Genomic DNA, 27,553 nt, shown 5'->3' on the forward strand with positions numbered 1-27,553 from the left:
AACCACTTCCCTGGGCAGCCTGTTCCAGTGCTTTACAATCCTTTCCATGAAGGAATATTTCCTAATATTCAATCTGAACCTTCCCTGGCACAACTTGAGGCCATTTCCTTTCATCCTATCACTTGCTACTTGGGGAAGGAAACCAACACCCTCCATGCTGCAACCTCCTTTCAGGTAGCTCTAGACAGCGATAAGGTCTCCCCTCAGCCTACTTCACTCCAGGCCAGGCAGCCCCAGCTCCCTCAGCTGTTTCTCATGAGACTTGTGCTCCAGTCCCCTTGCCAGCCTCATCACCCTCCTCTGAACTCTCTACTCCTTCCCCCCCCCACCTCACCACTCTCTAAAGACTTTAACATGCCAAAGCGAGCAACATAGAAGCTTTTCTTTCTCTGTGATGAAGTGAGGTTGGTGAAAGGTGAAGCAAGACAAGAAACAGAGTCTATGCTCTGCTAACATATCCTCATGTCCCCACTTCTTTATAACTCAGAACTTAGGCCTCAGTTCAGTTTCACCATCTGCATTCTATCTTATTGCTCTTACAATGGCCACAAAGGTTCATCTGATTCTCCACTGCACATCTTGTTCTCTTGGTCTGTGCAGCAATTCTGCAGTAGGAATTCTTGGATCTGGGCCTCTGTGACCTGCTCACTTTCTGAGATGGGAGAGTGAATCAGGGAGACACTCTGGCCTTGGCTCCCTCTCTTCATCACCAGAGCTAAGCAAAGCACACTGCTCTCAGTCCTTTTTCTCCAGATCTTTCACTGCTGTCTTCTGTGTGCAGTGTATTCTGGACAGGTGATGTCTTCAGTGCTGCACATGATCTCTCCCTTTGTATCAGCCATGTGGTATTACTATATTAATTGCATGTTAGAAGGTGCAGAATGAACCTAGGGGAAGATGAATGCATAAGATTTCCCAATGTAGTGGTTTAACCCCAGTCAGCAACTAAGCACCACACAGCCGCTTGCTCACTCCCCCATGATGGTGGGATGGAGGAGAGAATTGTAAAAGTGAGAAAACTCATGGGTTGAGATAAAGACAGTTTAGTAGGTAAAGTGAAAGCTGCACATACAAGCAAAGCAAAACAAGGGATTCATTCACTACTTCCCATGGGCAGACAGGTGTTCAACCATTACGAGGACAGCAGGGCTCCATCACATGTAACAGTTACTTGGAAAGATGAACACCATCACTGCAAACACCCTCCCCTTCCTTATTCTTTCCCCAAAATATGCACTGACCATGACATCATATGGTATGGAATATCCTGTTGGCCAATTTGGGTCAGGTGTCTTAGCTGTGCCCCCTCCCAACGTCTTGTGCACCTGGCACAATGTGAGAAGACGAGAAGTCCTTGACTACTTAGCACACCTAAGACATCATTCTCATTCTAAATCCAAAACACAGAACTATACCAGCTACTAGGAAGAAAATTAACTCTCTAATCCCAGAAGAAACCAGGACACCCAGCTACAATTGCCAGGAGGCAATGTACCGTGCGGAGTACTACAGTTTACATTGAACTGATCTAATTTCAGTCCAGGTTGAAATTCAAACTTTCTTTTAGGGTTTCCAAATAATGCAAAACAAACACGTTGATAAAGTTTTCTGGAAAAAAAAAAAAAGGAAAAAAGAAAAAAAAAGAGAGAAAAATATATTTTTGTAGAAAAAAACCCTTTTTACCTTGGAAAAAAATAACTTTCTCACAAACTCCCCACTCAGTGGAATAGAACAACCAAGTCTAAGTTGTCTACTGAAGAGTCCTATATCGTATATCAGAATCGTGAAGTTTCCAATGATTTGGATATTTTGATTCACAGACCTGTGCAAATTAGATTATTGTAGTAATTTTCACACACAGAATTATTATTGCAATATGGATCCTGAGTTTTGGATTGGTAACAATAGTCAATTTTCTTTGCTCTTCCCAGTATCTGCATGTGACTAAGGATGGAGGGACGCAGCTGTTTCTTTGATTTAATCACCCTAAAAGGCATCTCTCACATTTTTGATTAAGATAGTAAATTGTAATTTTGGTATACTTGAATCCTGGAGCTTTTCATTGCTGCCCACAGCTCATGTAAATCTGGAAATGAAGTAACTCATTTATCAGGCAGCAGAAATATCTTGTCTCGTATTGTATTGAAACATGGTTATTAACAATATCAAATGTGCTAACAAACTTGATATTCATTTAGCATAACAAATGATGACTAAGAAAAGATAACACTGTGAAGCAAATAGTTGTTTGAAATTAGATTTTGACATATAACATCTACTTGAGAAGTCAGAAAGAAGAAAATGTGACATAGCAAAATACTAGTAGGTACAGTTCAAGCTTAGGACACAGAAATTACTCTGCACCACCTCTCTCTATGGACAAGAAAGCTCAAGGGAAGAGCTCATGTGAAAAAGATTGTCAAGGTTTTCTTCTGTTTCCATTTCCACCTTGCATTTCCATTGTATATACATGGTGCTACAGGATAGCCTTGCATTCAAGGCATGAAGTTAGTGTGAGTTGCTTCTGACACAGAGTCTATTGCTAGCTTTTAACAGTTAATGTTTGTAAGTCAGCTTTATTTAAGACTGAAAAATGCACAGAGGAATTCTGAGAAAAATATGCTCAGCAGTATAACATTTTAGTGTGATCACTTGCATTTTTGGGACAGGAACTCAGAGCACTGGAGGAAAAACAGCTTGTTAAAGACATCAGTTCATTCTCTTAAAACTGCTAAATATATAGGAAAATACCTACCTCCAAGGGTTCAAAGTATCTGCACTGTATCAAATTTTGATGCATTGAATTGATAAATCTTTAGAATTAGCCATCAAATTTCTGTCTATACTTTCCTGTTTTCAAGGAGTCTTGTCTAAAACACTGTGACTGAAGCCTGATATCGCATAATTTTCACTGTCTTTTTGCCTGTATCCAAATAGCCAAGCCTGTGTTCACCCAGACAGAGAATTCTGTGTCCAGCTGTTTCTTGCAGCTCAGCAAAATATTAGGTTGGTGCAAAAGTAATAGCAGCTTTTGCATTGTTGAAATTTGCCATTGGATATTGGAATACACTCCTAAATAAAAGTGTATATGTTATACATAATTTTAATGTGTTTTTCTCACTTTATTTTTTTTTTTTTCTTTTTTTACTACTGAGTTGATGGCTTGAGTTTTCTGTGTATTTGGAAATATAAAATGATCTATTGGATGTTGTTGAAATAGTTTGCATGGTCTATTTTGTTTTTCAAGTCAACAAAAATTTATTATGGATGTTTCATAAGTATGGACCAGGATAGCATATTTCTGATTTTAATAAAAGTTAAATTTTATTTTCTGACATGAGAAGATGAAACTGACATTTTAACTATGAAGTTTGCATTTCCTATATTTTTTTTATTTGTTTTTGTTTTGTTGTGGTTAGTTTTTGGTTTTGGGTTTTGTGTGTGGGGGCATTTTTTTGTTTTGTTTTGGTTGTTGTTGTTTAGGGTTTTTTTAAATGTTTGGATATTTATTTTGGATGCTGAATGACATTATCTTTTGCCTAATTTGATTTACGATATAGCATTGCATTTATTGTAGCAGAAATGCTCTTTACTTTGAACAATTTGTTGAACTCCCTGGAAAATGAGATTTCTAAACAAGTTGAAATGTAATGTTTTACGCAACTGATTTTCTGGTTCATTTGAATTGAAAAAAAAAAAAAGAAAAAAAAAAAGAAACTGAAATTTGCAACACCTTTAAAGAGAGTCATCAAGCGTCAAAAATATCAATGTAAATCTTTACCTTAAAAATATAAGGTGGACTGCAAAAATCCCCAAGTTGCTTTGATGTAATTGTAGTAGGATATATTCTGCAGGTTGAAAATGGCTTTAACGCTGCCAGTGAAGACCTGCTTTTTCCAAGGCAATGCCAAAGGGAACAGAGATGCTCCCTCTCCTCCAGAAACTGCTAGTGAGGTAGCATGGCTGGAGCACTGTGGGATTTGGTTGGTTCCAACTCAGCCAAAACACAGATGAGAAACTCTCTCTGTACAGTAAAACCAGCACAGAGCAAACTGCAGATTAGTGTTAGTACGTCCTTACTTTGCTCTGTCTCTCAGCCATGCTAACTTGCCTGCTGTTGAGGCTCACCCTTGAGATCTGTATCCTGACTACCTGACCCCTTGTTCTCTCCTTTCTGACATCATCAATGAGGAGCAAATCCAGCAGAGACCATGGCTCTGCACTGCTTGAATCAGGATCTTCAGTTCTCTTCTTCTGCCAAAGCCCTAAGGGATGCAAGGTAGAAGAACAGGAACAGGGGCCTCTTCAAATTTCTTCAGGTCTTGGAATGGGAATCATCATTCAGAAGTGCCCATCTCTATTTACTATTGAGGGAGCCTAAAGCACCAATTTCTAAGACAGATTCAGAGTTTCACAGGGCAAGGAAGGCTGCGCTTGTATTTATGAAGCTTCGGTCTATTATTTGAAGACATTCAGTGGGCCATAGGAAATGTTGTTTAGCTCTGAAAAATGGAACTGGAAGTTACTGTCTTCAGAAAATATGAGTTTGTACTAAACTAAGCACAATGTGGGCCTGAGCTAGTTGAATGCTCTTGATGATCCTTAATTTAAGTGATTAAAAGCACATAGAGAGAATGAGAAATAAAATTCTACATGATATTTTCAGTCAAAATATCTCTGTGTATTTGAATAATAAGCACATAGCAAAATATAATTTGTTTTCAGGATTTATTTTTCAACTTCATGTTGTACCCAGAAAAGTCAGATTTTTAGCTTCACAGCTGTTCTGGGAAGGCATTTACCTCAAGTGCTTGTTATTTTTTTGTTTGTTTGTTTTTGATAACAATAATGAGATAACCATCCCCCACTTTGTAATCACTTCTCTGTTTTGTTTTTTGTCCTATCACATCCCCAGGCCAGAGAATCTTATGGATGTGAAGGATAAGAAAAAGTTTAACACTGTATTCTGTGAAATGACAGCACCACCACAATCAATCTTTCTCAGTTTTACCATTGGCAGAAGATCAGTCAGATTAATACCATTTAATATTAAAAGTGTCAGAAATGGCATCACCATTGGTATAGATGACACTCTGACAATACTAGAATGTCATAGATGCCAGTTACACAACCTTCATCAAGAGACATCTAAATGTCTATCACTCCTGTTATACCTCCATCACCTGCCTTGTTCGACAGACATAAAATCAGGTACAAAACAAGGATCCAATGGAGTAATTTCACTAGGATGTCTGTGAAAGGAATCCATGTGATGGCCCAGCTCTACCTCAACAACTGGAAAGTATGACAGTGTGCTACAGCTGCTTCTCCAGAAGCTAGAAAAATGGTGAAAAATCTAAGATCAGAGGTAACCCTTTTCTAGGATATTGGTAAGGACAAGACAATGCAGATCTGAAGAAGAGTCAAATAGTTTGTTGAATAGAGCTGACTCGTGTCATTGACACAGAGGAACTCATTTGGTAAATGACCCCTGATTTTTGCCTTTGCAAATATCTACACTATTGTCAGCTTTCCACAGTGTATTTGGTTTGCATGGCAAGGGTTTGGTAGCAGGGGTGCTACAGGGGGGGTTTCTATGAGAAGCTGATAGAAGCTGATAGAGCCCTGTCTGATAGAGCCAATGACAGGTGGCTCCAAGAGGGACCGGTAGCTGGCCAAAGCTGAGCCCATCAGTGACACAGTGGTAACATCTCTAGGATAACATAGTTAAGAGGGGGAAAAAATCTGCCATGCAACAGCAGACAGGAGAGAGGAGTAAGAACATGTGAGCAACACAACTCTGCAGACACCAAGATCAGTGAAGAAGGAGGGCAGGAGGTGCTCCAGGCCCAGAGCAGAGATTCCCCTGCAGCCCATAGTGCAGACCATCGTGGGACTGGCTGTCACCCTGCAGCCCATGAAAGTCCACACTGGAGCAGGTGGATGCCCAAAGGAGGCTGTGACCTTGTGGGAAACCTGCACTGCAGCAGGTTCCTGGCAGGACCTGTGACCCCATGGAGAGAGGACCCAACGCTAGAGCAGGCTTGCTGGCAGGACTTGTGACCCTGTGGGCGACCCATGATGGAGAAGTCTGTTCCTGAAGGACTGCACCCCATAAAAGGGACCCACACTGGAGCTGTTAGTAAAGAACTGCAGCTTGTGGGAAGGACTCATGTTGCAAAAGTCTGTGGAGAACTGTCTCCGTGACATGGACCCCACACTGGAGCAGACGAGATGACGAGATGAACTGACCACAACCCCCATTCTCCATCTCCATGTACTGGTGGAGAGGAGGTGGAGAATTCAGGAGTAAAGTTAAGCCCAGGAAAAAAGGAGGTGGGGGGCGGGAAGGAGCAGGGAGTGAGTAAGACTTGGCTTTATTTCTAATTATCTGTCTCTGATTTGATTGGTAATAAATTAATTTTCTCAAAGTTGAGTCTGTTTTGCCCATGACAGTAACTGGTGAGTGATCTCTCCCTGTCCTTATCTCAACTGATGAGTCGTCATATTTTCTCTCCCCTGTCCAGCTGAGGAGGTGGGTGACAGACAAGCTTTGGTGGGCACCTGGCATCCACAGGTAACCAAGGAGCTCATAAAGGTAGCTCTCTCTTTAGAGTTACTGTTTCAGTTTGTCTATAGATATCTTGTTCACTCTTTGCTGTGATATCCGATTCCCCATTTGAAGGTTGCTTTTGTTTTTGCTACAACTAAAAGTTTGTTTAGGCTTGTTTGTTAAAAGCTAAAGTTTTTGATTCTGCAACATCATGTGCAGTCATCCAGCAAAAGCCAATCTAATGCTGAGACATTATGTGATAAGAGTGGGGGAGAGAGAGCAGATATGAAAGGTACAATGCCACAAATCTAGTTGGAGGTCTTCAGGAAAATATTCCATTCAAATGGTGTGCTGAGGACAAACACTCTCCTCTTCCTCTGCCAAGACCAAGGGAAAATAAGAGCAGTTTAAAACCAAAAGGTTAGGATTTTAGCTAACTCTGAAGTTTCGCTTTAGGATTATGTCAACCATGTCAATCAGAACAAGAGGGCCAGCTGCATGCTATCTCTAGACTTCTTCATTTGCTTACTTAGTTATTTGAATCAGTGTGCTCAGACTGCTGAGAGTCTTACAACAGGAGATACCTGCTACAGATCATCTGCCAAGTGTTTTTTTTTCCCTCTTTGTCTGCTGCTTCATAGTAAGATGCAGATGATGGAAGAATGAACTGGGTCATCTTGGCAGCGGGAAGTACTGCATTGCCATCTGCTGCAAAGCAAAAGGTGTTTCAGCATGGCTGCGGATGGCTGCAACTTGGAGGCTGAAATTAAGGGAGGGGACTTATGATAATTATTGAGGGTAAAGAGGGCTGCAGTGGGAGCAGAGAGCTTTGAATCACCATTTCTTGCTAAACAAAGAAAGTGAATGGGTACACCTCACGGTACAGGGGATGCCTTTGGTTTAGAATTGCATTAAGAACACCTCTACTGGTGGGGAAGCACTGTTTCCTCTCAGCAGGGATAGAGCAGTGGGAGTTTCTGCCGCAGTTGGGGATCTATCCAGTAACAAAAAAGACCACTACAGTAGGGAAAGCACAAAAGGATCTGTGAAAGATTTCCTTTTTAGGTGATTAGAGTCAGACAAAGCAAGAGGTCATGCTCCCTTAGGAGTGAACAGTGCTATTTGTTCCTCTCCAGATTTCCAGCTGTGTTTCTAAGTGTCAAGCTGAAGATTTTTGCATTCTTCTTCTGGCACAGGTGTGACATGGACATGTAATAGACTCTTCCTCCAGAGAGATTGCTGTCTACATAGAAAAGGCGAGATGAAAGATGAGAAGTGAAAGAAAGAAAAGTGTCTGGACCAAGATAACACTGCTGACGAGGGCCAGGAGGGGGAACCAGGGTTCTAGAACTAGCATCAAGCATCTAGAACTTTATCTGGGTTTCAGCATCTAGCACTCTATGCTTGCCATTCCTTCATGGTCTCAAGGACCACAGTGTGTCTCTAACAGAGAAGAGTAGTGAATGTGAGCTTGCACTCCTCCACCCACTTTTGGATTTATTTTCTGCATGAAAAGAAGATTGCACTGTCCGGCATTTGTCTCTGATATCATTTTCATTGCCAATTTTCTCTGCATCCCTCAATGTGTTTGAATTTCTGTTTCCCTGCCTGTTAAGATGCTACCAAAATTAGGGTGCATTTTTCCAGTCAGATTTACATTCTTCAGGTATTTTCTTTTGCCTTTTAAGAAAGGAGAAATGAAAGTATCAGTCCCCCTACAAAGAAACTCTAAGAGCTCATAGCCCTAGCAAGTGGTGAGGTGCATATTATTTCCTTTTACTGAAAGATTATTAAGCATCAAAGTGGCTCAGACACAAAGAGAACTAAAAGCCAGAAGCATAAATTCACCTTCATAAGCTTATACAATATCTTAAGGAGTGTCTGACAGAATTATAGATCAGAATCATCTCCTTTCCGCTGCATGCTGCAAAACTTAGCTGTGATAGATGCAGGAATCACTGCCAAAGAGCCTGCAGAAAAATATGCAAGAGGAACAATAACAGATTACCATAATGATGCATAAACCAGAAACCCAAGCAAAATAAATCCACATGCAGTATGCAAAAGATATCTGAAGCCATCTTTTGCAGTCTGGTTGTTACTTTCAAAAGCAGCAACATTCAGGCACTATCTAACTGATTTTGGCCCATTTTCTGGTTGGCCATATTTTGTGCAGACTTTTTCCTTTTTTTTTTTTTTTTTTCTGGTGTGAAACAGAGACTCTGACATGCTGGATCACATCATAGAACTGTCAGAAGAGATCTCCTGCCTTTATTACTGTCTGGTGCCTGATGCTTTGGTTAAAGCTCCTCCTTGAACTGTTTTACCAGCTAGATACGAAATGATGCCGGTAAGAGACATACATTACTTCCAGAACCCTCCGGGGAATCAACGCACACCATAAACCATGAGTTTTGATTATCAGTATGCTAGATGTTAAAGCTACAGCTGCAACTGTCAGACAGAACATCAACCAGACCTTCTTGAACACAGCAGTATTATTCCACTGATGTGACCCACTGCAGAATTTTCCATGGCTCAGCTGACTCTGTGGTGGATAAAAATCATTCTTATGCAGAGAACATGCGCAGGGCTTATGAATCACTTGAATGTCCTTTAAATCCTCGAAGCAGGGATTAAGTAGGACTTAAGAGAAACATATGACTTGTGCTTGTCCTCAATACAGTGGTGACTTTCACATTACTGGAGGAAATAGAGCCTTTGATTGTTCTGTATTTACTTGGTGTTAATGACCCTGAATGTCTTTGTTGTTCCCCTGGCTGGCATAAAAGAGCAGCCTGGTCTGCTCCTACAGCTTTTTGGCAAAGCTGGATTCCACACCCGAATGGGCTCTCCAACCACTTGCTGTAATAACGCATAACAGTATTCTGATTAATTTAATGCTACAAGTCATAATTCACAGATTTTTCATCTTGCTGGCTAAATAATTGGAGTCCTTTGTCCTTTGTAGGCTAGTTGACAAAGTGCATCTTAGCACAAGCAAATTCGATTTCTGTTCCCTATTGCCATGTACCACTTCCTCTTTAATGAGGATTCTCCTTTATCTCCTTCAGTTGATTGTTTCTTCCAGTTTTGCAGCAGAGAGGTCAAAGTTCTGCTCCACACACTGATTTTGCAGCTGGTAGCAATCCAATGAGGTATGTGTAGTCACAGTTGCCTGTGTGTTAGAAGGGTGACCTATCGTAAATAAAGTTTAATCTAAAAAATTTACAGCTGTGGACAATCTGAAACTACTCACGCTTTGTCATAATTTTGATAAATTGCAATGACCAATTCAAGAAGGAATTGTTTTAGGTTGAAATACTTTATTTTTACACATTTTTTTTAATACCATGCATCATATTCAATTGCTACATTCAAGTAATTTTCAGTCTACGCTTTTTTACCCACAATACAAGATACCCGAAGATAGACCTAGTGTTACAAACAACTATATCAACCAATATAATATCTTAATGTTTATATTTATATTTTTTATGAAACAAAATGTCATAATTGCTTTTCTCCTTCTTCACTGTTGCAGGAAAATGGCTTCACAGAACTGGGCACAGTGACCTAATACAGGCCTAGGTAAAATTTTCACAAGGAAATCTGAATTCTGTCCATAGATGAGTACATGACAGACTATGAATGCTGTAAAATTATAAACAAATGGGTAAAAAACCCCACATTCATTCACAGTAGAAAAATATACGGATTTGCCGTGTATAAATCATGCCAAGACACAGGAGGTAGTGTCTGTTCTTGCAGCCAGGTTAGGTGCCTTTCATTTCACCCAGCTCATGGAAAGCTCCCTAGGGAACGTGTTGGCATGCGAGGACAGAAGCAAGCATAAGGTTTATGGTTTTAAGCTTTATTGATGAGGATAAGGAAAATCAAAGGTTATGACTGGATGACAGGCTCTGAATCTAAATAAAGGTAGTGAGTGGGTTGAGCATGGAACAAGGATTGTGCCCCGCCAACAAGCACTCCTGCTAATTCAATTACAAGGTCACCTTTGGGCTTCAGGCAGACTCTTGGCATTCTTCTACAACGAGAGGGTTTTCTGGCTCCTGCCATATATCACAGTGGCTGAGATGTTTACCCAGGATCATGCTGTTGCAGTCCCATGTTGGTGAACTGGATTGGGCTAGCAGATGACCTGTTCCAAGGTACCTCTTGGAGTTTAGGAACAAAAAAAAGGATACATTCAGTGAGATTGAGTAAGAACAGAGATTCAGTATTCTGGCTCAGACTTGGAGAAACCTAGCGTGTGTCTCTGCCTTTTATAATACACTGTTATTAGTAGAACATTTTAAAGTAGCTGCTGGCAAGATGTTTTACACTGTGCTGTTATGTTTGCCCTACAACATACTTCTTGCTGTACTTACTACTATCTGTACCTTGTTGAAAGGCTCTTCCTGGCATGTCTTGCATTAGCAATGTGTTTCTCTGCTGCACAGTACAATGGGATCATTATCCTGGGATCAATCCTCAAACACTATTGAAGTCAGAAAATGCTGCTGTACACTGTTGAATACTAACTCATGGGCTATCACTTTGAGGCAGTGGGACACAGACAGGAGGTAATGCAGATGAATGAGCCTTCTCTTTTTTCTACATAATGCACAAGGATTTGAAATGTGGGCTATATTGAAGCAAAAGCTTTAGAAATTCAGGAGGCAAGCAATTTGTAAATAAATAAGGAAGATGCCGTGTAGGGAGGAAAAGATTTGTCTGAAGTGTAATGGCCCTACTGCAATGTGCTCACTAAGCTCTCAGTAGCATTTTAAACATCATGAGACTTGTTTTAGAGACTTCAGGGGAAAACAAATCATAAAAGGAGATGCTCAGATCTCCAGTGCTAGGATCTAACCGAGCAGTTAAGAAAAACACCCAACAGAAGGAGGACCATGCCTTTCTGCCGTAGATAGCATAGAACAGGAGCAGCTCCAGTCCTGCAGAAAAGGAATAGATCACAAACCTCTGGAGTTCAAAATAGACCCTGGCCCAGACATAAGTAGGACAGCAGACAGAAAAGCAAGGCTGAGAAGCTAGAACAAGATCAGTGCTCAAGGTGCAGAAAAGATTGGACACTGATGGACTAATAGTCTCTAAGGAGCTCCAAGCTGCCTTCATTTTTGGGTAAGACTTAGAGTTATTTTGAAGCACTTAAAATCACCTGAGGACAAGGCTTCAAAGCATCTGAGTCTTTCACTTTAATACACGGTAGCTGCCAGTATTTTTGTTTATCCAAGTTCCTTCTTTTTATATAAATAATTGCTTCTGCTTCACTTCAGCTGTCTCTCTAGCATACAGTAACCATTCTGGCCAGGCAGGTCAGCAAGCACTTAAAGAAGAAACCAGCCTCTTCCTGAAAGAGGACATGTCACTGTAACTCTAATCCGAGACTAAAAGGTAGGCACACATTCAAAGCACACCCTGCTAGGCAATTTTGCCTCTCCTGTGTGCTGATAATAATACAAGAGGAAGACATGCTGCCAGAGCAGCTCTGCAAAGCAACCTGCACTGGGAAGTTTCATCACAGGACAACAGTAGCAAGGAACATTTCTAATCCTCTGCCATAGACACAGGTGTGTGAACTATCCTCTCAGCATTCTTGTCTTTTGTGTGGTTCTTTCATGCTTTTTTGTAGTCTTAGAGTTGTGGCTGCAAATCCACTCTGAAGAGCAGCTACAAATGACTGGCTCTTTTCTATTCTTTTATCTGTCAATGGCTTATTTAGTGTAACACACCTCTCTCTAGACCTTCTTCAGTCAATGGATTCCCCGCTTCCTATGGAGGCTTAGGAGAAAAAGCATTGGTATGTCCCAGCTTTGGCAGGTAAGAATCTCTTCCTGACTGTCTTGTTTTTGCTATCAGTCCCTCCACTGTTTATGCTGCCAACTTAGTTTGCTCTTGCTCTTTTTCATTTTTGATACTCATGGCAAGACATCTGGTGCTCAAATCTGCCCTGTTAAGTGCTGAATCACACAAATTCTGCTGCAGCATGCTACAAGTCATGTCAGAGCAGAGTGTGTTAGGCATGTCATACTGTGGAAAGGCTCCGCTTAACTCCTGATCAGCTCTTGCTAGTGCTTCCTCCAGAGTCACCTCTCAGAAAGCAGACTGTCCATCTCCTGTCCTTAAAAATGACCATTTGCAAAGGCCCCTTGGAGTGGCAGAAAGATCATAACTGATCAGTGTACCCTGTACACACATCACTCTGGGTCATACCCGATCTGCAATGCACATTGGTGCCTAGCCAATGGAAACAGTTTGGCTCAAATAAAGCACCCTCTATTATCCCTAGGTATGAAGTTATTCATTTCCTGATGTCAGCTCTTGTATTTGCAGGGATTACTGCTTGTCCTGCTTTAAATAAAATCCCATCTTGCACATGTGCACACACACACACATAAACACCACTCAATCCTTTGCCTAGTAACAGAGTAGATGTTGCCTGTGATCCTTCTTCCTTTCAGTACAGCCGCACTCCATGTACCAACATTTTAATGCCTTCATCATCCCATTCAGATAGCTTTCAGGAGCACTCAGCACTTCCTCAGCATGCTTTCTTTTTACTGGAGCTCATACTGCATTTTTATGCCTTGCCCAAAAGTGACACAGTGGGATTGTGTCCCCCCCCCACTACGCAAGGGCAGCAGCTCCTTGTTTATCTGACTCCATCTCAGTTGTGTCAGGATCCCACCAGTAAGTGCTCAAGGTGCTGACTTCGCAGCAGTGTGGCTCCAGGCTTTCTGTGGCTCTATCTGTTCCAGGGGTTTATAGCGATTTGGGACTGGTTCCCTGCATTGGATCGCCTTTACCCCATCACATGGGGCTCTGATTGCTGCCAAATGGTGTCTGTGTGCGTTAACTGCTTAGATGATTCTTGTGTCCTGAGAGGTAGGAGAATAAACAAGAAAAATCTAGTAGTTTATCTTTCCTATGAAGTCCTAGAAATCCTTCACCACTTTTGCTCTGGACATTTTCTTAGTGGGTCTAAGGTTTTTGAGGTATAATTGGATGCACTCAGAAGTTCACAGATGTTCAGGTTATCATTCTCTGCAAGCGTCAGCTCACCTTCATTCAGGCTAATATGCTGTTCTCAACATCTCCCTGGGGCCAATCACAGTCTGGAATCATGGCTGGTGACTTCAACACTTTCAGCCACAGTAGAAAGTGTCATCAGCCACTGCTTTGGTACCTGGGAATCCTTCCATTTCACATTTCAGTTTCTGCTGGGAACACTATAACCATGATCATGTTCCCAAAATTCACACTGTCAGGTGTAATAAAGGTAATCACAAATGCAGTTCAAGATCCTGTCCTAATTCATAAGAAACACTGGATACTTTTGAATCTGATACATCAAATGGAGCCTGACTTCTGTTACTGCTAAAGATTGGTGACTTCTCTCCAATTCTGTATCCACTGGTTTGGCATCACTGTAGATTCTGATTTATGCAGATACCTGTTGTTTATCTTTTTCCACTGTCACTGATTTATTCTCTGATATTTTCTGTAGGTCTCTTGACATTTCTTCTTTCCAGAGCTTCCCCTCAGTAACACTGAGAATATCAACAGAGTTTCATGTTTTGGTAGCTTGAATGTCACATTCCAAGTCAGCTTTTGAGGTACGCATACGTCTCCTTAAACTATAAGGTGACACTTTTTTGGAAGGCTAGATGGGGACTTCTCCCTGTGCTCTTTCAGACTGAAGGTATTCTGGTGGTGTATTATGCCTACCACATGGCTTGCTTTGTGATAGATGGACTTTATGAGTGTCCTTTGTCATAAGATCAAGTGATAATGTGCCATATTTCAGAGCAACTTACTAAGAGCTTGTATCTGTCCATTGGCTTCAAAATAGCCTCAACTGTAAATCGTCATTGTAAATTCCAAGTCCCATTACTGCAATCTAATATTGCTGTTAATGAGTGTTCCTGGAGTTCTATTGCAGTTGACCTTGCAGCCTAGCTAGGACTAAATTTGGCTCTAATTCAGTGGGATAGCTGTCATTATGGCTATAGTAAGACCGATAGATTATTCGTACACTGTGAGTACCCTGAAATGACTTGATTTACTAAGCCACACCTTATTTCCTCAGGAAACTCAACCAAATGATGATGCTTGTGTTTACCACCACTCTGTCTTCAGTCTCAAGCTTAGGGCTTCCTACCAAAACTTGTTGTGACATGGAGACTAGCAATTTCTGATTCTTGCCTGGGCAGTTCAAGAAGAAACACTCTATGAGGGGGGCTATCTTTAGATATGTGTCAGCTTTGTTGAAGCAACGTTCTTATAAGCTGGAATCATTCCTCAAATGATCTCATACAAGAGAAACTTCAGTGTTCCCAAAGTTGACTTCTTGGTTGTGTATTACAAGGATCCACTGCCAGAAATGCTTTTTGGTTTTACAGGAACATACTTGCTCTGGTGGTGTTCTGCCTTCTTTAGGTGTTCCCCTCTCTGACAGCAGTGCTTCATGTGATGCCCACCCCTAGTGATGTGGGCAAAGTTCCTTCTCTGGTCTCTACACTCCATGGTCAGGAGAATTCATGAACAAAGTTCTTGCTCCAGTGTTTGTATAAGGTCTCATACTAAGTAATACAATCATGGGAAGCAAGAAGTTGGTACTGTTAAGAAGGAAGTCACATGTATTACATACCTTGATACATTCCTTGCCGGCCTCCACCTCCACCTTGCCGTTCAGGATGAGAATGAAGTAGTCAGCTGCTTTGTTCTTGCAGTAGAGGAGGTGCCACAGGGATTTCTTGTTCTCCTCATTGAACTTCAGCTCCTGGATGACACTGGAATATATGAGGGGCCGCAACAAGATCTTCTCCGAGATGAAGTTTGGGGTGAAGAGCGTCATGACCGTGGAGAGGGAGTGGTGAGCAGCCAGAAGCAGCTGCAGGGAGATCTTGACCATCTTCTCGATGGGTCCTTGAAGGCTGAGAAGTCCCGTTTCTTCTTATGGTTGCCCACCCAGTTCTGGTTGCTGTTGTCAATGAATTGATCTGATTCGTCCAGGATCTCCAACTTGATGATCTCCTCGATGACATCCTCCAGCATCACCAACCCCAGCACCTCGTAGAATGAATTTCACTCCCCCTCATTGTTCACCTTCTGCACGATGGCCAGGTGAAACTTCCCCTTTTTGATCTCCTCCAGCATGGCGTCCAGCTTGATGTCATGGAAAATGGCGTGGATGGGGTGGTTGTAGAACTTGGTGATTGTTTTGAGGGGGGGTGAAGTCATTGGGGTCAATGAAAGCCAGGTCCTTGACATAGAGGATGTCCATGATGTTGGAGAAGTTCTCCTCATAGATGGGTATGCAGGTGTAGCCATTCTCCATGATCTCCAACATGGTGTTGAAGTCCAGAATGGTGTCACGCTTTATCATGAAGCAGTTCTTCAGCAGCGTCATCACGTCCTCCGCCATCTTGGTGCAGAGCTCCAGGGCTCCCTGGATCATGTTGAGCTCTTCCCTCACCAGGTCGTTGTAGGGTTCTATCACCTTCAGCATCTCCACCAGCTTCTCTCAGTTGTAGAGAGTGCCGATTTCCTGGGCCAGGATGTAGTCAAGGAGTTTGCTGATGAGGTAGGAGAGAGGGAATGTCACCATCATAAACATCATAAAAAAATTGGTGAACACAGTGGTGTTGGCCCTCATGGTGAGGCTGTGGCGGGAGCAGAGCACCTGGGGCACAATTTTCCCGAAGATGACAATGCCGATGGTCGAAGTGACAATGGCGCCGATTCTGGAGCCAGTTAGGTCATTGAGGAAAATGGTGAGGGTGGTGTTGACCAGCACGTTGCTTAGCAGCAGCAAACACAGCAGATAGTTCCCCTTTCAGCAAATGAGCTTGATCTTGCAGGCACAGTGCTTCTCCTTGTTGGTGCCGCAGTTCTGCACGATGCGCAGCTCCATGGGATCCAGCGCCATGAGGCCCAGGTTGAGCCCGCTGAGTATCCCTGACAGCACCAGCAACCCAATGATGAGAATCATCTGCAGCCAAAGGGGCAAAAGCAACTTCTTCTCCTCCAACACCACCAGGATCCCATCGGTACCTTCCTGGGGTAACCAGGGTTGGCCAGGCCAGCTCCGGGAGCACAGCACATAGGTCTTGGCCCACTCGTCCTTGCACAGGGGTTGGACGTGGACCTGCAGCAGGGCCAAGGTGTCTCGGGCCTCGACTGGGCCCACTTGCACCAGCAGGTCCTGGGAACGCTCGGGGCAGGTGCCACTGGGAACCAAAGCGTTGGCGGCAGGCTGGAGCTCTGGAGCTCAGCAAAGGCAACACGTTCCCTGGTGTGAGGCTCCAGGCCCAGCCTGTAGAGGTGGAGCAGCACCTTGCTCCCCTCAGTCACATGGATGGGCCCACGGGCTGGAGTGTACTATCAGCATATTTGCTGATGACACCAGACTGGGAGGAGTGGCTGACACGCCAGAAGGCTGTGCTGCCATCCAGTCAGACCTGGACAGGCTGGAAAGTCGTGCAGGGAAAAATTTAATGAAATATAACAAAGGAAAGTGTAGAGTATTGCATCTGGGTAGGAACAAGTCCAGGTTCCAGTATAAGTTGGGGAATGACCTGTTGGAGAGCAGTGTAGGGGAAAGGGACCTGGGGGCTCTGGTGGACAGCAGGATGACCATGAGCCAGCACTGTGCCCTTGTGGTCAAGAAGGCCAATGGCATCCTGGGGTGTATTAGAAAGTGTGTGGTTAGTAGGTCGAGAGAGGTTCTCCCTCCCCTCTACTCTGCCCTGGTGAGACCACATCTGGAATATTGTGTCCAGCTCTGGGCCCCTCAGTTCAAGAAGGACAGAGAACAGTGCAGGGCAACCAAGATGATGAAGGGAGTGGAGCATCTCCCTTATGAGGAAAGGCTGAGGAAGCTGGGACTCTTTAGCTTGGAGAAGAGGAAACTGTGGCGTGACCTCATTAATGTTTACAGATATATAAAGGGTGAGTGTCACGAGGATGGAGCCAGGCTCTTCTCGGTGACAACCAACGGTAAGACAAGGAGTAATGGGTTCATACTGGAACAAAAGAGATTCCACTTAAATTTGAGAAGAAACTTCTTCTCAGTGAGGGTAACAGAACACTGGAACAGGCTGCCCAGGGGGGTTGTGGAGTCTCCTTCTCTGGAGACATTTAAAACCCGCCTAGACACATTCCTGTGCAGCCTCATCTAGGTGTTCCTGCTCCAGTAGGGAGATTGGACTAGATGATCTTTTGAGGTCCCGTCCAATCCCTAACATTCTGTGATTCTGTGATTCTGTATTAAATACCTGAGCATACTCAGGCAATCACAGAAAGAAGCGGCAGCTGCAAAGTCATTCAGGTCTTCTCCAAGTACTGTTCCTGGTGTGGAAAATGGGAAACAGAAATTATTTCTAAACACTTAGTGATGCAGGTCTCAATAAAATACGTTCTCTTCACTGGTCAGACCAGCCTGCTTGAGCAGGAGGTTCTCTCAATAGCAAGCAGCTAGTTGGACAAAACTCTGGTAAAGAAAATCTAGGACCAGGAAAGGAGGTCAGAGAAGGAAGATACGATATTAAAACCATGAAAATATTGTTGTTAAGCATTTTTAATTACTCTTCATGTACAAGTGTGTTCCTTGTACAGGTACATACCCACAAGAGTTTGGTATTTTCTGGGGTGGATTAGAACTTTGTCCTTCCATTTTGCCTGATTATACAGCTGATCTGGAGGAGGACAAAAGCAAGCTTAACTTTTTCCTAATACAGCACATTTTCTGTTGTCTCCTGCCCAGCCATCCTCCCACTGCCACACTTTGACCCTACCCAATCCACTGATGTGGGATAAAAAGCAGCAAGGAGGTGTCAGCTTTTCTCTCCAGGCTAGTCCTAGGAGCTAAACTGCACATGTGAGTGAGGGAAGTTTCTGCTTCCTTCTTCACAGGGATGCACTCTTGAGCAATCATCTTCCTTCTGTAGCAATAGGGCTGGATCTACTCACTACCCCTTTTGGTCATAGAGAGCCTGCATCTAAGGCTTTAAAAAGGAGCAGGAAAAACAACGAAATTATATGACAAGAGGGAACAAAAGTCATTGTCATCTTCTGTCAGCTATCAGTATGCTTTGAAGCATGAGATTTGATTATCACAGTCATAACAATGACTAATAATACTGGAGGATAGTAACAAGGGTCATAAATCAGTATTAACAGATAAAAACCTTTTAAAAATCCTTTATTCTCTCCAAGGAATAAAATCCAGCTGTCAACACCACAAGCTCACCCTTGGCTCTCTCTGTTGACTCTTTCCATGTCATAGATCATCATGACTAATAGAAGCTCTGCAAGGCAAATTTAGGCCGAAACATCTCCCTGAATGCATAGCAACCTCTATGTTCAAAGCCATTAAATGGTGTCTACAGTGACACCTGCACAACTCATGTATGGGTTTATGCAGCTCCAAATGGAGCTATAATGTTACTAGAACGTTTTCCAGGCTTGGATGAATTTGGGCTACAACGCCTATGGAGATCCATAAGGTTCACAAAAGCAGTCCTGACACTTTGCATTTTGCAGTGACTTCTATCACACAAACTCTACCTTCATGTCAAGGAAATTTAGCATGTTAAGAGTCACTCGTGACACCTACATGAATGATGTTGTGCTGGGAAATCCACTCTGCTTCTGTGTCCATTGATTTCAGTCAGTAGTTTTCAAATTCCCTGGTGGCAGTGTTTAAAGCCTATTTCGCTGCATAAAATGAGCTGTTATTTTTTGATCCAGCTTCAGATTGACAGTCATTCAATACAATATTTCTTTAATCTTTGCAGATCCTAAGAATTTTAATTAACAACTCAATTCTTTCTCTCTAAAAAAACAAACCAAACCAAACAAAAAATAAACAAACAAATAAAATTCCATGCTTTCTTGCCAGGGGAAATCTTTTGTTTGCCAGAGCAAAACACAGGCACCTTCAGTTTTCTCTACAAGGCAAGACTTTGAGCTTGCACAAACGGTTCTGCTTTTGCTGTGCTGACCTATCTTTAACACAAGGAGTCAATCAGTTCTGGTTGCCTATGAAAAGTTACATCAGGAGCCATCAAAGATGGCAGCAAAGCTCCTCAACCTGTGCAGCTCAGAACACTTGCAGCTTCCCCATCTGCTAGTGCTCACCCACACTACCATGCCAGACTGGAGGCACTTTCCACGGGGGAGCTCAAATGGAGGTGTTTCTCATAGTGAACAGCCATTGGGGGCACATGATGCTCTTTGCATTGTACTACCAGACCCACCACACTCACAAAGCCAGGTCATCAGTCAGCTGTAAGGAAAAGAACAGCAACTGCTTTTTTGGCATCTATGAAAGCAGAAAAGTGCCTAGTGGGATTTTTAAAAGCAGCTGCTTTGGATGTTTTTTAAATACTGCCTGCTGCTTACCTCAAGCTCTTGATTGTTTGCAACTTAGAGTTTCCCTGTGAAAACTTGTTCCTGAGCAGAGCTTCTCACTTTGACCCTTGGTGGGGATTATCAGTTCAGTTGCTGGTGACCATTTTCCGTAATATAGAAAGTATGAACTAGCAGCAGCCTGACTTAAAATTTGGCAGAAATCAGTCTCCTTCCACTCCTCAAAATTTAAATCAAGCTACTTAGCATGGTAACATTAACATATGACCTCTTTATAAGCCCTAGTTTTACTGCTCATTAGTCTACGTACCTTAACAATATTTTCAGCAACCCTATGTCTAATATTCCACCGTTCTTAGAAAGGTATATACCTTACAGCATGATTGCTTGCCAGTAATGTTTCTTAGATTGGAGTGAGGAATCACAGAGTTCAAAGCCATTCAAATTGAGGAGGGGGCATTACCCCAGTGTGTCCTTTCTCTAGCCTGTAATGTAAAAATAAAGGGTGCTATTTTTTTTTTCTGCTACTGGCATACCCACATCCAATAAGGATTTAGGTTCTACTGTGCTAAGACAGCCCTCAGGAACAAACAGCCTAAGCAGTTGTGACAGGCAGAGGAAGCACTTTTGGTTCTGTATTTCAGATACAAAAGCAGAATGTATAGACTTGCCTGCAATCCCTCAGGAAACCAAGGGCAGAGCAGCACCTTGAACTCAGGACTCTTGGTTGTCAGATATGCCTTTTCATCACAATGAACATATGTATTTGTCTTTGAACTAGTACAGGGGCATATTAACACTGCACCAGAACCGGGTGAGTGCTAGCTCACAGAGCTATTTCTGCAAAACAGTTCCAAGCGCACTGAATGCAGAGCTCTCAGAATACTTTGCAGTCAGCTCTGTGCAGCATGTCATCCAGGCGTGGAATTCACTGCCATAAGAGGATGTTGAGTCAAAGGCTGTAGCTGAGTTTCTTGAAGCGTTGAAAAACAGCCTGGTTAGTTTAGGCAACAAGACTGCCTTACTTTTTTGGGAGGCTTTAGTTTGTACAGGGTCTAGAGCTGCTGGGTCCAGGCCACGTTTTGATGCTGAGCTGCTAAACTGTCAGACAGAAAATTAGTGTCCGTGATTTTCACTAGAAGACTCTTTCTTTTTATTTAGTGATTTGATTATTTTTCCAGGAGTGGCAGAAAGAGACTTTTCTCTTACTCAGAAATTCACCACAAGTTTCTCATAAAACTTTCAGCATATGTGACACTCACTGGAAAAAAAAAAAAAAAAAGTGCCTATAGCAGGCTAAAGAGAAAATCTGTTAAATCTGTTTCTTTTTCTTTGCACTTCTTTTTTTTTTCCACCAGGGCTGTTGAATGCAGCATGCAAAGTAGCTGTGATTACAATGCAGCTGGGGCTAGAGGATTTTAGAATGGTTCGTACTCTAGCAAAAAAACCCCAAATCACACCACCATGGGAAAAAAAAAAAAGTAAACAAACAAAATCCCCCAAAACAACAAAACAACCCCCTCAAAACAGCAAAACATGGGGATAAATAACAGGAAGGCAAAAAGAGACAGAAACTGTCCATGAGGTCAGGTGGTTAAGTATTTTTGGACTGCCAAGGTGGTTATCTTAAGTGAAGATAATATATTATGCAGTGGAAAGCTAATGAGCCTAGATCTGTTAAACGTGAACTTGGTGTTACTTCGCTCTGGAGTGCTTCAAATTACACAGGCCCGGGTTGTATTTGATCACCTCTCTGGCTTTAACAAAGTGAACAGCAGGCTTTTATATAATGTACACGATCATGTACTGTTGGGAACAATCCTCCACTGGCAGGGGAGGGAAGCTGATGACATAATGGGTCTTCTCCATCTCGAAGTTACGTGATTCATCAATTAAATGAATTCAGTGGGATAAAGCAGCATGAAAGGGCAATTTCCCTGTAATACGCTGCCTGCCGATTAACTCTTCCCTCCCAGTTTTAGCCACACCGCTCGGAATCCCGCCTTCACCACTATGCCCAGGACGCTCCGGCTACGCGGCCCCATGCACTACAGGGAGTACTGCGGGCAGGGGCCAGCGCCGTGTCCTGCAGCAGCAGCAGCACCAGGTCCCCGGGCCGAGCCGTTCCGTGCCGGGCCGACCCCGCACCACGGGGGCTCCGGGCACTGCGGGCGCAGCCGCCGCCCGCCGCGACTGCAGCATCGCGCTCCGTTCGGGATGTGTAAAGCCCTGCACCACTCCGGCCGCCTCCTCTGCAGGTGCCGCGGCGGGCCTGCGGGGAGCGCCGAGCCGGCTACCAGCCGGGAAAGGGGGGGAGGGCGGGGAGAAGGGAAGCTCCGCGCACCCGCCCGCGCCGCTTGTGCATCCCCTTCTCCAGGAACCCACTCGCTCCCCGCCGCCTCCGCTGGGTCGGCTCGGTGTCCCGCAGCGGCCGGCCGGTGCCGGCGGGCCGGGGCCGCCGCCTGCATTGCGTCGGCGGGCGCGGCGCGCAGCGTGCCGCGGCGGCGGGGGCCGCGCTGGCGGCGGCGGGGGCGACCGGCCCGGGGGGTAGCGTGCTTCCCCTCCTCCCTCCGGTCCCGTTCCCCCCCACCCCCTCCGCCCTCCCTCTCCCCGAGCTGCACCAAACAGCTCTCAGGTTTCTGATGATACTGCAGCGTCAAGAAATGGCTCGAGTTTGCTCCTTGCTCTTATGCATTCAGCAGCCCGCTCGCTCCTGCCACACGCGTCCAGCTCCTGCCTCCTGCTGCTGCTGCTGCCGGGACGAGCCAAGACCGACTCCAGGGATGCGGCTGCAGGACTGCGGCTCTCTTACATCTCCCCAGCCCCCGCTGCCCAGAGCCCGGCTCCTTTTCCCGCTGTCTTAAGGGAAGAGAACAAGAGAGCCAGCAGCTATCTAGGACTCCTTGATTTTATTTACTAACTCAAGCCTTTTGAAAAAGGTACTTTGCACTTTTTTTTCTCTCCCACCCCCCACTGCGGTTCTCGGCAGAAACTAATTAAACCCACTCGCCCTTGGTGCAGCCTAAGACAGTGTATGAATATTTCAGTGTCTCGCAGGCAGCCCTGTAAAACGATCGCTGTATTATTAAGAGGGGCGCAAGAGGAAGAGGAGGAGGGCTGAGTTTGCCGCTGCGGTTTTTGTTTTGGTTTGGTTTTTCTGGATGCTGCTGCAAGGCGACTTGACGCATTCCGGCACTGGCTCCTACTCCTAACCGGCGCGTCTCACTCGGAGCAGGTAAGGAAAAGCCCCTTCTTCCCCCGCGCTCTTGGATTCTGTTCTGGACAGTTAGGGTCCGCGATGTCAATCTCCCTCCCCTCGCCTCTCTCAGTTGTGTTTAGCTGCTACAAAGCAAGAGAGGAGATGCTTTGTTCCCCCAGCCCTAATCCCCCAAACTGATGTGATGAAGTTGTTAGTGCTCAGCTAAATCTCCACTGTCTCTGAAGTGGGGAGCGTGGTGATCAGGAGACTTATTGCAGGAGCTGACCACGCTGAAGTTGCCTGGGAAGCCCTCCCGATGTGCTCAGGGCACTGCAGGGTCCACATCGGCCCCTTCTTGTCTTGGAGGCCCCTGGTGCATGTCCGGGGATGTGTGGGAACACGTAGGGCTCTGCATGTGCTGCCGTAGTGGGCAGAGCGGGATGTTCTTGCTGGTGTGAAAACCAATCCATTGCGCCTGAGCGTGTGTGTGTGGTGGAGCTTGGGGGCTGGTTTATTCTGTTTCTCTCCTTCCTGGCAGCCTCCATCCTGCAAGTAGCTTTACGCCTTCAAAAGCAGAGTATCTCCATCCCTCCCTCCCTCCCCGGCACACAAGAGGAGAGGACCGGGGCGGGGCGGGGGGGGCAGGTGATGAAAATTTGCTGAGTTGGCATTGCAAGGACTCACCTCCCAGCCACCCCGCTATTTATCTATTTATTTGTTTGTTTATTTATTTATTTGTGTGTATGTGTATGTGTGTGTATGTGTGTGTGTGTGTGTGTGGTAACTTTGTGACAGCAGCCGCAGCGATGGTCAAGTCGGCGAGAAAAGTGGACGGATCAAGTTAAAGGCAAAAGGAGACGGCTGGGGAGGGGACCCCAGCCTGTGGGTGTACTCCATAGATCTTCAGCCTTCCGGCTTGGGGGACGGGACCCCTCACCTTACCTGCCCTCTTCCCCTCCCTAAAGGTACTTCTCCCCTCTTTCTTCACGCTCCCATCATCCCTGATGCCTCTTCCTTCATCCCTCTTCTTGTTACCCTTTTTGAATATTTCCAGCCTTTAGGCCCCACATTCATCCCTTCTGCAACCTCTCCACCCCAACTCATCATCCCTCCCTGCAGACTCTGACCCTTGCCTGCTCCACCTCCACTGAACTACCCTGAGGCTTTTGGCTCTCCTCCATCCTCCTCTCCCTGTCAAATCCCTCTCCCTCACTTTTCCCCTGTCCCTGGGTCCCCCTTCCCGTGTGTCACCATGACTGTGATGGCTGGAGAGAACATGGATGAGACTTCGGCGCTACCTGGCCACCCCCAGGATAGCTACCAGCCCGCTGCCCACGATGACCATGAGTGTTGTGAGCGCGTAGTGATAAACATTGCTGGACTACGTTTTGAGACACAGCTGAAGACCTTAGCCCAGTTCCCCAACACTCTGCTGGGCAACCCCAAGAAGCGCATGCGGTACTTTGACCCCTTGCGCAATGAGTACTTCTTTGACCGGAATCGGCCCAGTTTTGATGCCATCCTCTACTACTATCAGTCTGGAGGGAGGCTTCGCCGTCCGGTCAATGTGCCCTTGGACATGTTCTCTGAGGAGATCAAATTTTATGAGCTGGGTGAGGAGGCCATGGAGAAGTTCCGGGAAGATGAAGGATTCATCAAAGATGAGGAGAGACCCTTGCCGGAGGGGGAGTACCAGCGCCAAGTATGGCTCCTCTTTGAATACCCAGAGAGCTCTGGGCCTGCAAGAGTCATTGCAATAGTCTCTGTCATGGTGATCCTCATCTCCATCGTGATCTTCTGCCTAGAGACGTTACCTGAGCTGAAGGAGGACAAGGAGTATACAGTGCATCGCACTGACAACACCACCCAGGTCTACAAATCCAACATCTTCACAGATCCCTTCTTTGTTGTGGAGACCTTGTGCATCATCTGGTTCTCCTTTGAGCTGGTGGTGCGCTTCTTTGCTTGCCCCAGCAAGACTGAGTTCTTCAAGAATATAATGAACTTCATTGACATTGTGGCCATCATCCCTTACTTCATAACCCTGGGTACTGAGATGGCCGAGCGGGAGGGGACTCAGAAAGGAGAGCAGGCCACCTCCTTGGCCATCCTGAGAGTCATCAGACTGGTAAGAGTCTTTCGAATCTTCAAACTCTCCCGGCACTCTAAGGGCCTCCAGATTTTGGGACAGACCCTCAAAGCAAGTATGAGAGAGCTAGGTTTACTAATTTTCTTCCTCTTCATTGGGGTGATCTTGTTCTCTAGTGCGGTATATTTTGCTGAGGCTGAAGAACCTGAGTCTCAATTCACAAGTATCCCTGATGCTTTCTGGTGGGCGGTGGTATCCATGACCACTGTGGGCTATGGTGACATGTACCCTGTGACAATTGGAGGCAAAATCGTAGGCTCCTTGTGTGCCATCGCTGGTGTGCTGACAATTGCCCTGCCTGTACCTGTCATCGTGTCCAACTTCAACTACTTCTACCACCGAGAAACAGAAGGGGAAGAACAGGCTCAGTTACTTCACGTTAGCTCCCCTAATTTAGCATCTGACAGTGATCTCAGTCGCCGCAGCTCCTCCACAATCAGCAAATCTGAGTACATGGAAATTGAAGAGGATATGAATAATAGCATAGACAATTTTAGAGAGGCTAACCTCAGAACTGGCAACTGCACTGTAGCCAACCAAAACTACGTTAATAAAAGCAAGCTGCTGACTGATGTGTAAACAAAAAACCAAAATCCTCACTCACAGCTTAAAGACTTTAGTGACACAGTCACACTTTGTAGATGCTTTACTGATAGTCTTTGAATGCTTTATTTACCTCGTAAATGCATTGTTGCATTGCGAATCTTTGCTCAGCGATAAAGAAGCTTCCAGGATCCATGAAAGATAAGGTTTTGTTTATTTTTAAAAAAAATTTTCCACCTGGTAAATGATAACCATTTGAACTAGTTTAGTTTTAAGCTGTATGACGATAGACCTAAACTTTTCCTCTCTCATCTCCCCTTTTTTTTTTTTTTATTTTATGAAGTTAACTTAAACTAAGCAAGACAGTTTTTAGAGCTATAAAGCATATGCATGGATTCCAGTAAAAATATTCTGCAAAACTGCACAGTTGCAAGAAAGTGCATCAGATAATAATAACAAAAAAAGGATTAACAGAAACATGCAGCAAGCATTTGCCATGATTTTTATGAAGGAGCGCAAATTTTCCTTCCACACCCTATGTGAAAGATTACATACATCCAATCTACAGATTCACACAGCACCTTATTAGAACATACTTAAGCCTGGTATCTTTTGTGGTCCATAGAAGAACTATTCCAAAAGGAAAATAACAAACAAAACTGAAGACAAAACATCTGCAATGCTGCTAAGTTCTCTTACATGCAGATAGTTTAAACACACTTTTCCCTGTCCAGAACTGGATACAAAACTTTAAGCCCCTCTGTTGCAAGATAGCACAATGGAGTTTAATATAAGCATGTTTGAATTTGATACTATTTATTTTATAATCGCATGCCTGAAACGTTACCTCAGACAATAGCAGATAAGCTTTCGTTTGAACTGAATCTTCTAAAAATAGGTCCTTTATCTCTCTTTTTTCTCTTCTTTTATTTTCCTTTTGATTTGCATTCACCAGAAGTGCACTCCTTAATTTATTAAATCATTGACTAGTAATTTAAAGTACTGTATTTAAGTGCGTATGTTAGTCAAATGGGAACAATAACTTTTGGAGATCAAAGCATGTTCAAATATTCAGCATTATGGCCTATTTGATTAAGGTGTAACTTGAATTAATTAATGCATGAATTCAATAATAATTATAAGAATAATAATATTAACAATAAAACAAAATTTTAAAAAGTGCTTGATAGACCGAGGGTCTGAATGAACTGATTAGAGAAACCTGATTATTTTCCTGCATTGCTCAGGGAAATGCGTTGGCTTTTGTCCAGGCGTTGTCAGAAAGGAACTTATCCCATCCCTTAAAGGGAAAGCTATATGGAAAATTAAGAAGTTATGTATAGTCACACCTAAAACCTAGTATCCTTTATAGTTGAAAGGTGCAGATGCATGCTTTTTGGTGCATTCTCAGAATGTAAATGAAACTTATATGCATCCAAATTGCAGCAGCTGTTTTGTTTTGCAGTCATTAGTTGAGATTTTTTTGTATTCCCCTAAAATTCACTGAAGAGACTCAACAGATTGATTCAGATAGTTGCACAGTGCCTTTACCTTACTCCCCCTAAATTGCTGAAAGTGCCTCCAGGAACCGAGGTGATCAGAGATTGCGAAAGAAAGGGCAACGCACCAACAGTGTTCTGTGCTGTCTCCTGGCACAGCACAGAAAGGGGTAGGGAAACAGAGAAGGAGCAAGTTTAAGTGAGAAGGATGC

General features: G+C 44.1%; 1 protein-coding gene and 1 pseudogene across 2 annotated transcripts in view; one reads left to right on the forward strand and one right to left on the reverse strand.

Annotated features, from left to right (window-relative positions):
* The window catches only part of LOC309451401 (metal transporter CNNM4-like), a 41,019-nt pseudogene extending 18,600 nt beyond the window's left edge, over positions 1 to 22,419 (reverse strand). Inside the window, exons 1-2 of the transcript in view lie at positions 22,296 to 22,419; positions 15,228 to 16,950 (exon numbers count right to left, since the gene is read on the reverse strand). The product of the transcript in view is annotated as a metal transporter CNNM4-like (transcript). The remainder of the gene's footprint in view (positions 1 to 15,227; positions 16,951 to 22,295) is intronic.
* A 1,536-nt stretch (positions 22,420 to 23,955) lies between these two features.
* LOC309441856 (potassium voltage-gated channel subfamily A member 1) lies at positions 23,956 to 25,878 on the forward strand (the record flags this gene model as incomplete). Its single annotated transcript, XM_082057024.1, has 2 exons — positions 23,956 to 24,106; positions 24,364 to 25,878. Exon 2 carries the CDS (start codon positions 24,403 to 24,405, stop codon positions 25,876 to 25,878), a length of 1,476 nt encoding a protein of 491 aa, XP_081913150.1. The 5' UTR covers positions 23,956 to 24,106; positions 24,364 to 24,402.
* Positions 25,879 to 27,553: the final 1,675 nt, after the last annotated feature.

The sequence above is a fragment of the Streptopelia decaocto genome (assembly GCF_964273445.1).
Source record: "Streptopelia decaocto genome assembly, chromosome: 1".
Classification (NCBI taxonomy): Eukaryota; Metazoa; Chordata; class Aves; order Columbiformes; family Columbidae; genus Streptopelia; species Streptopelia decaocto.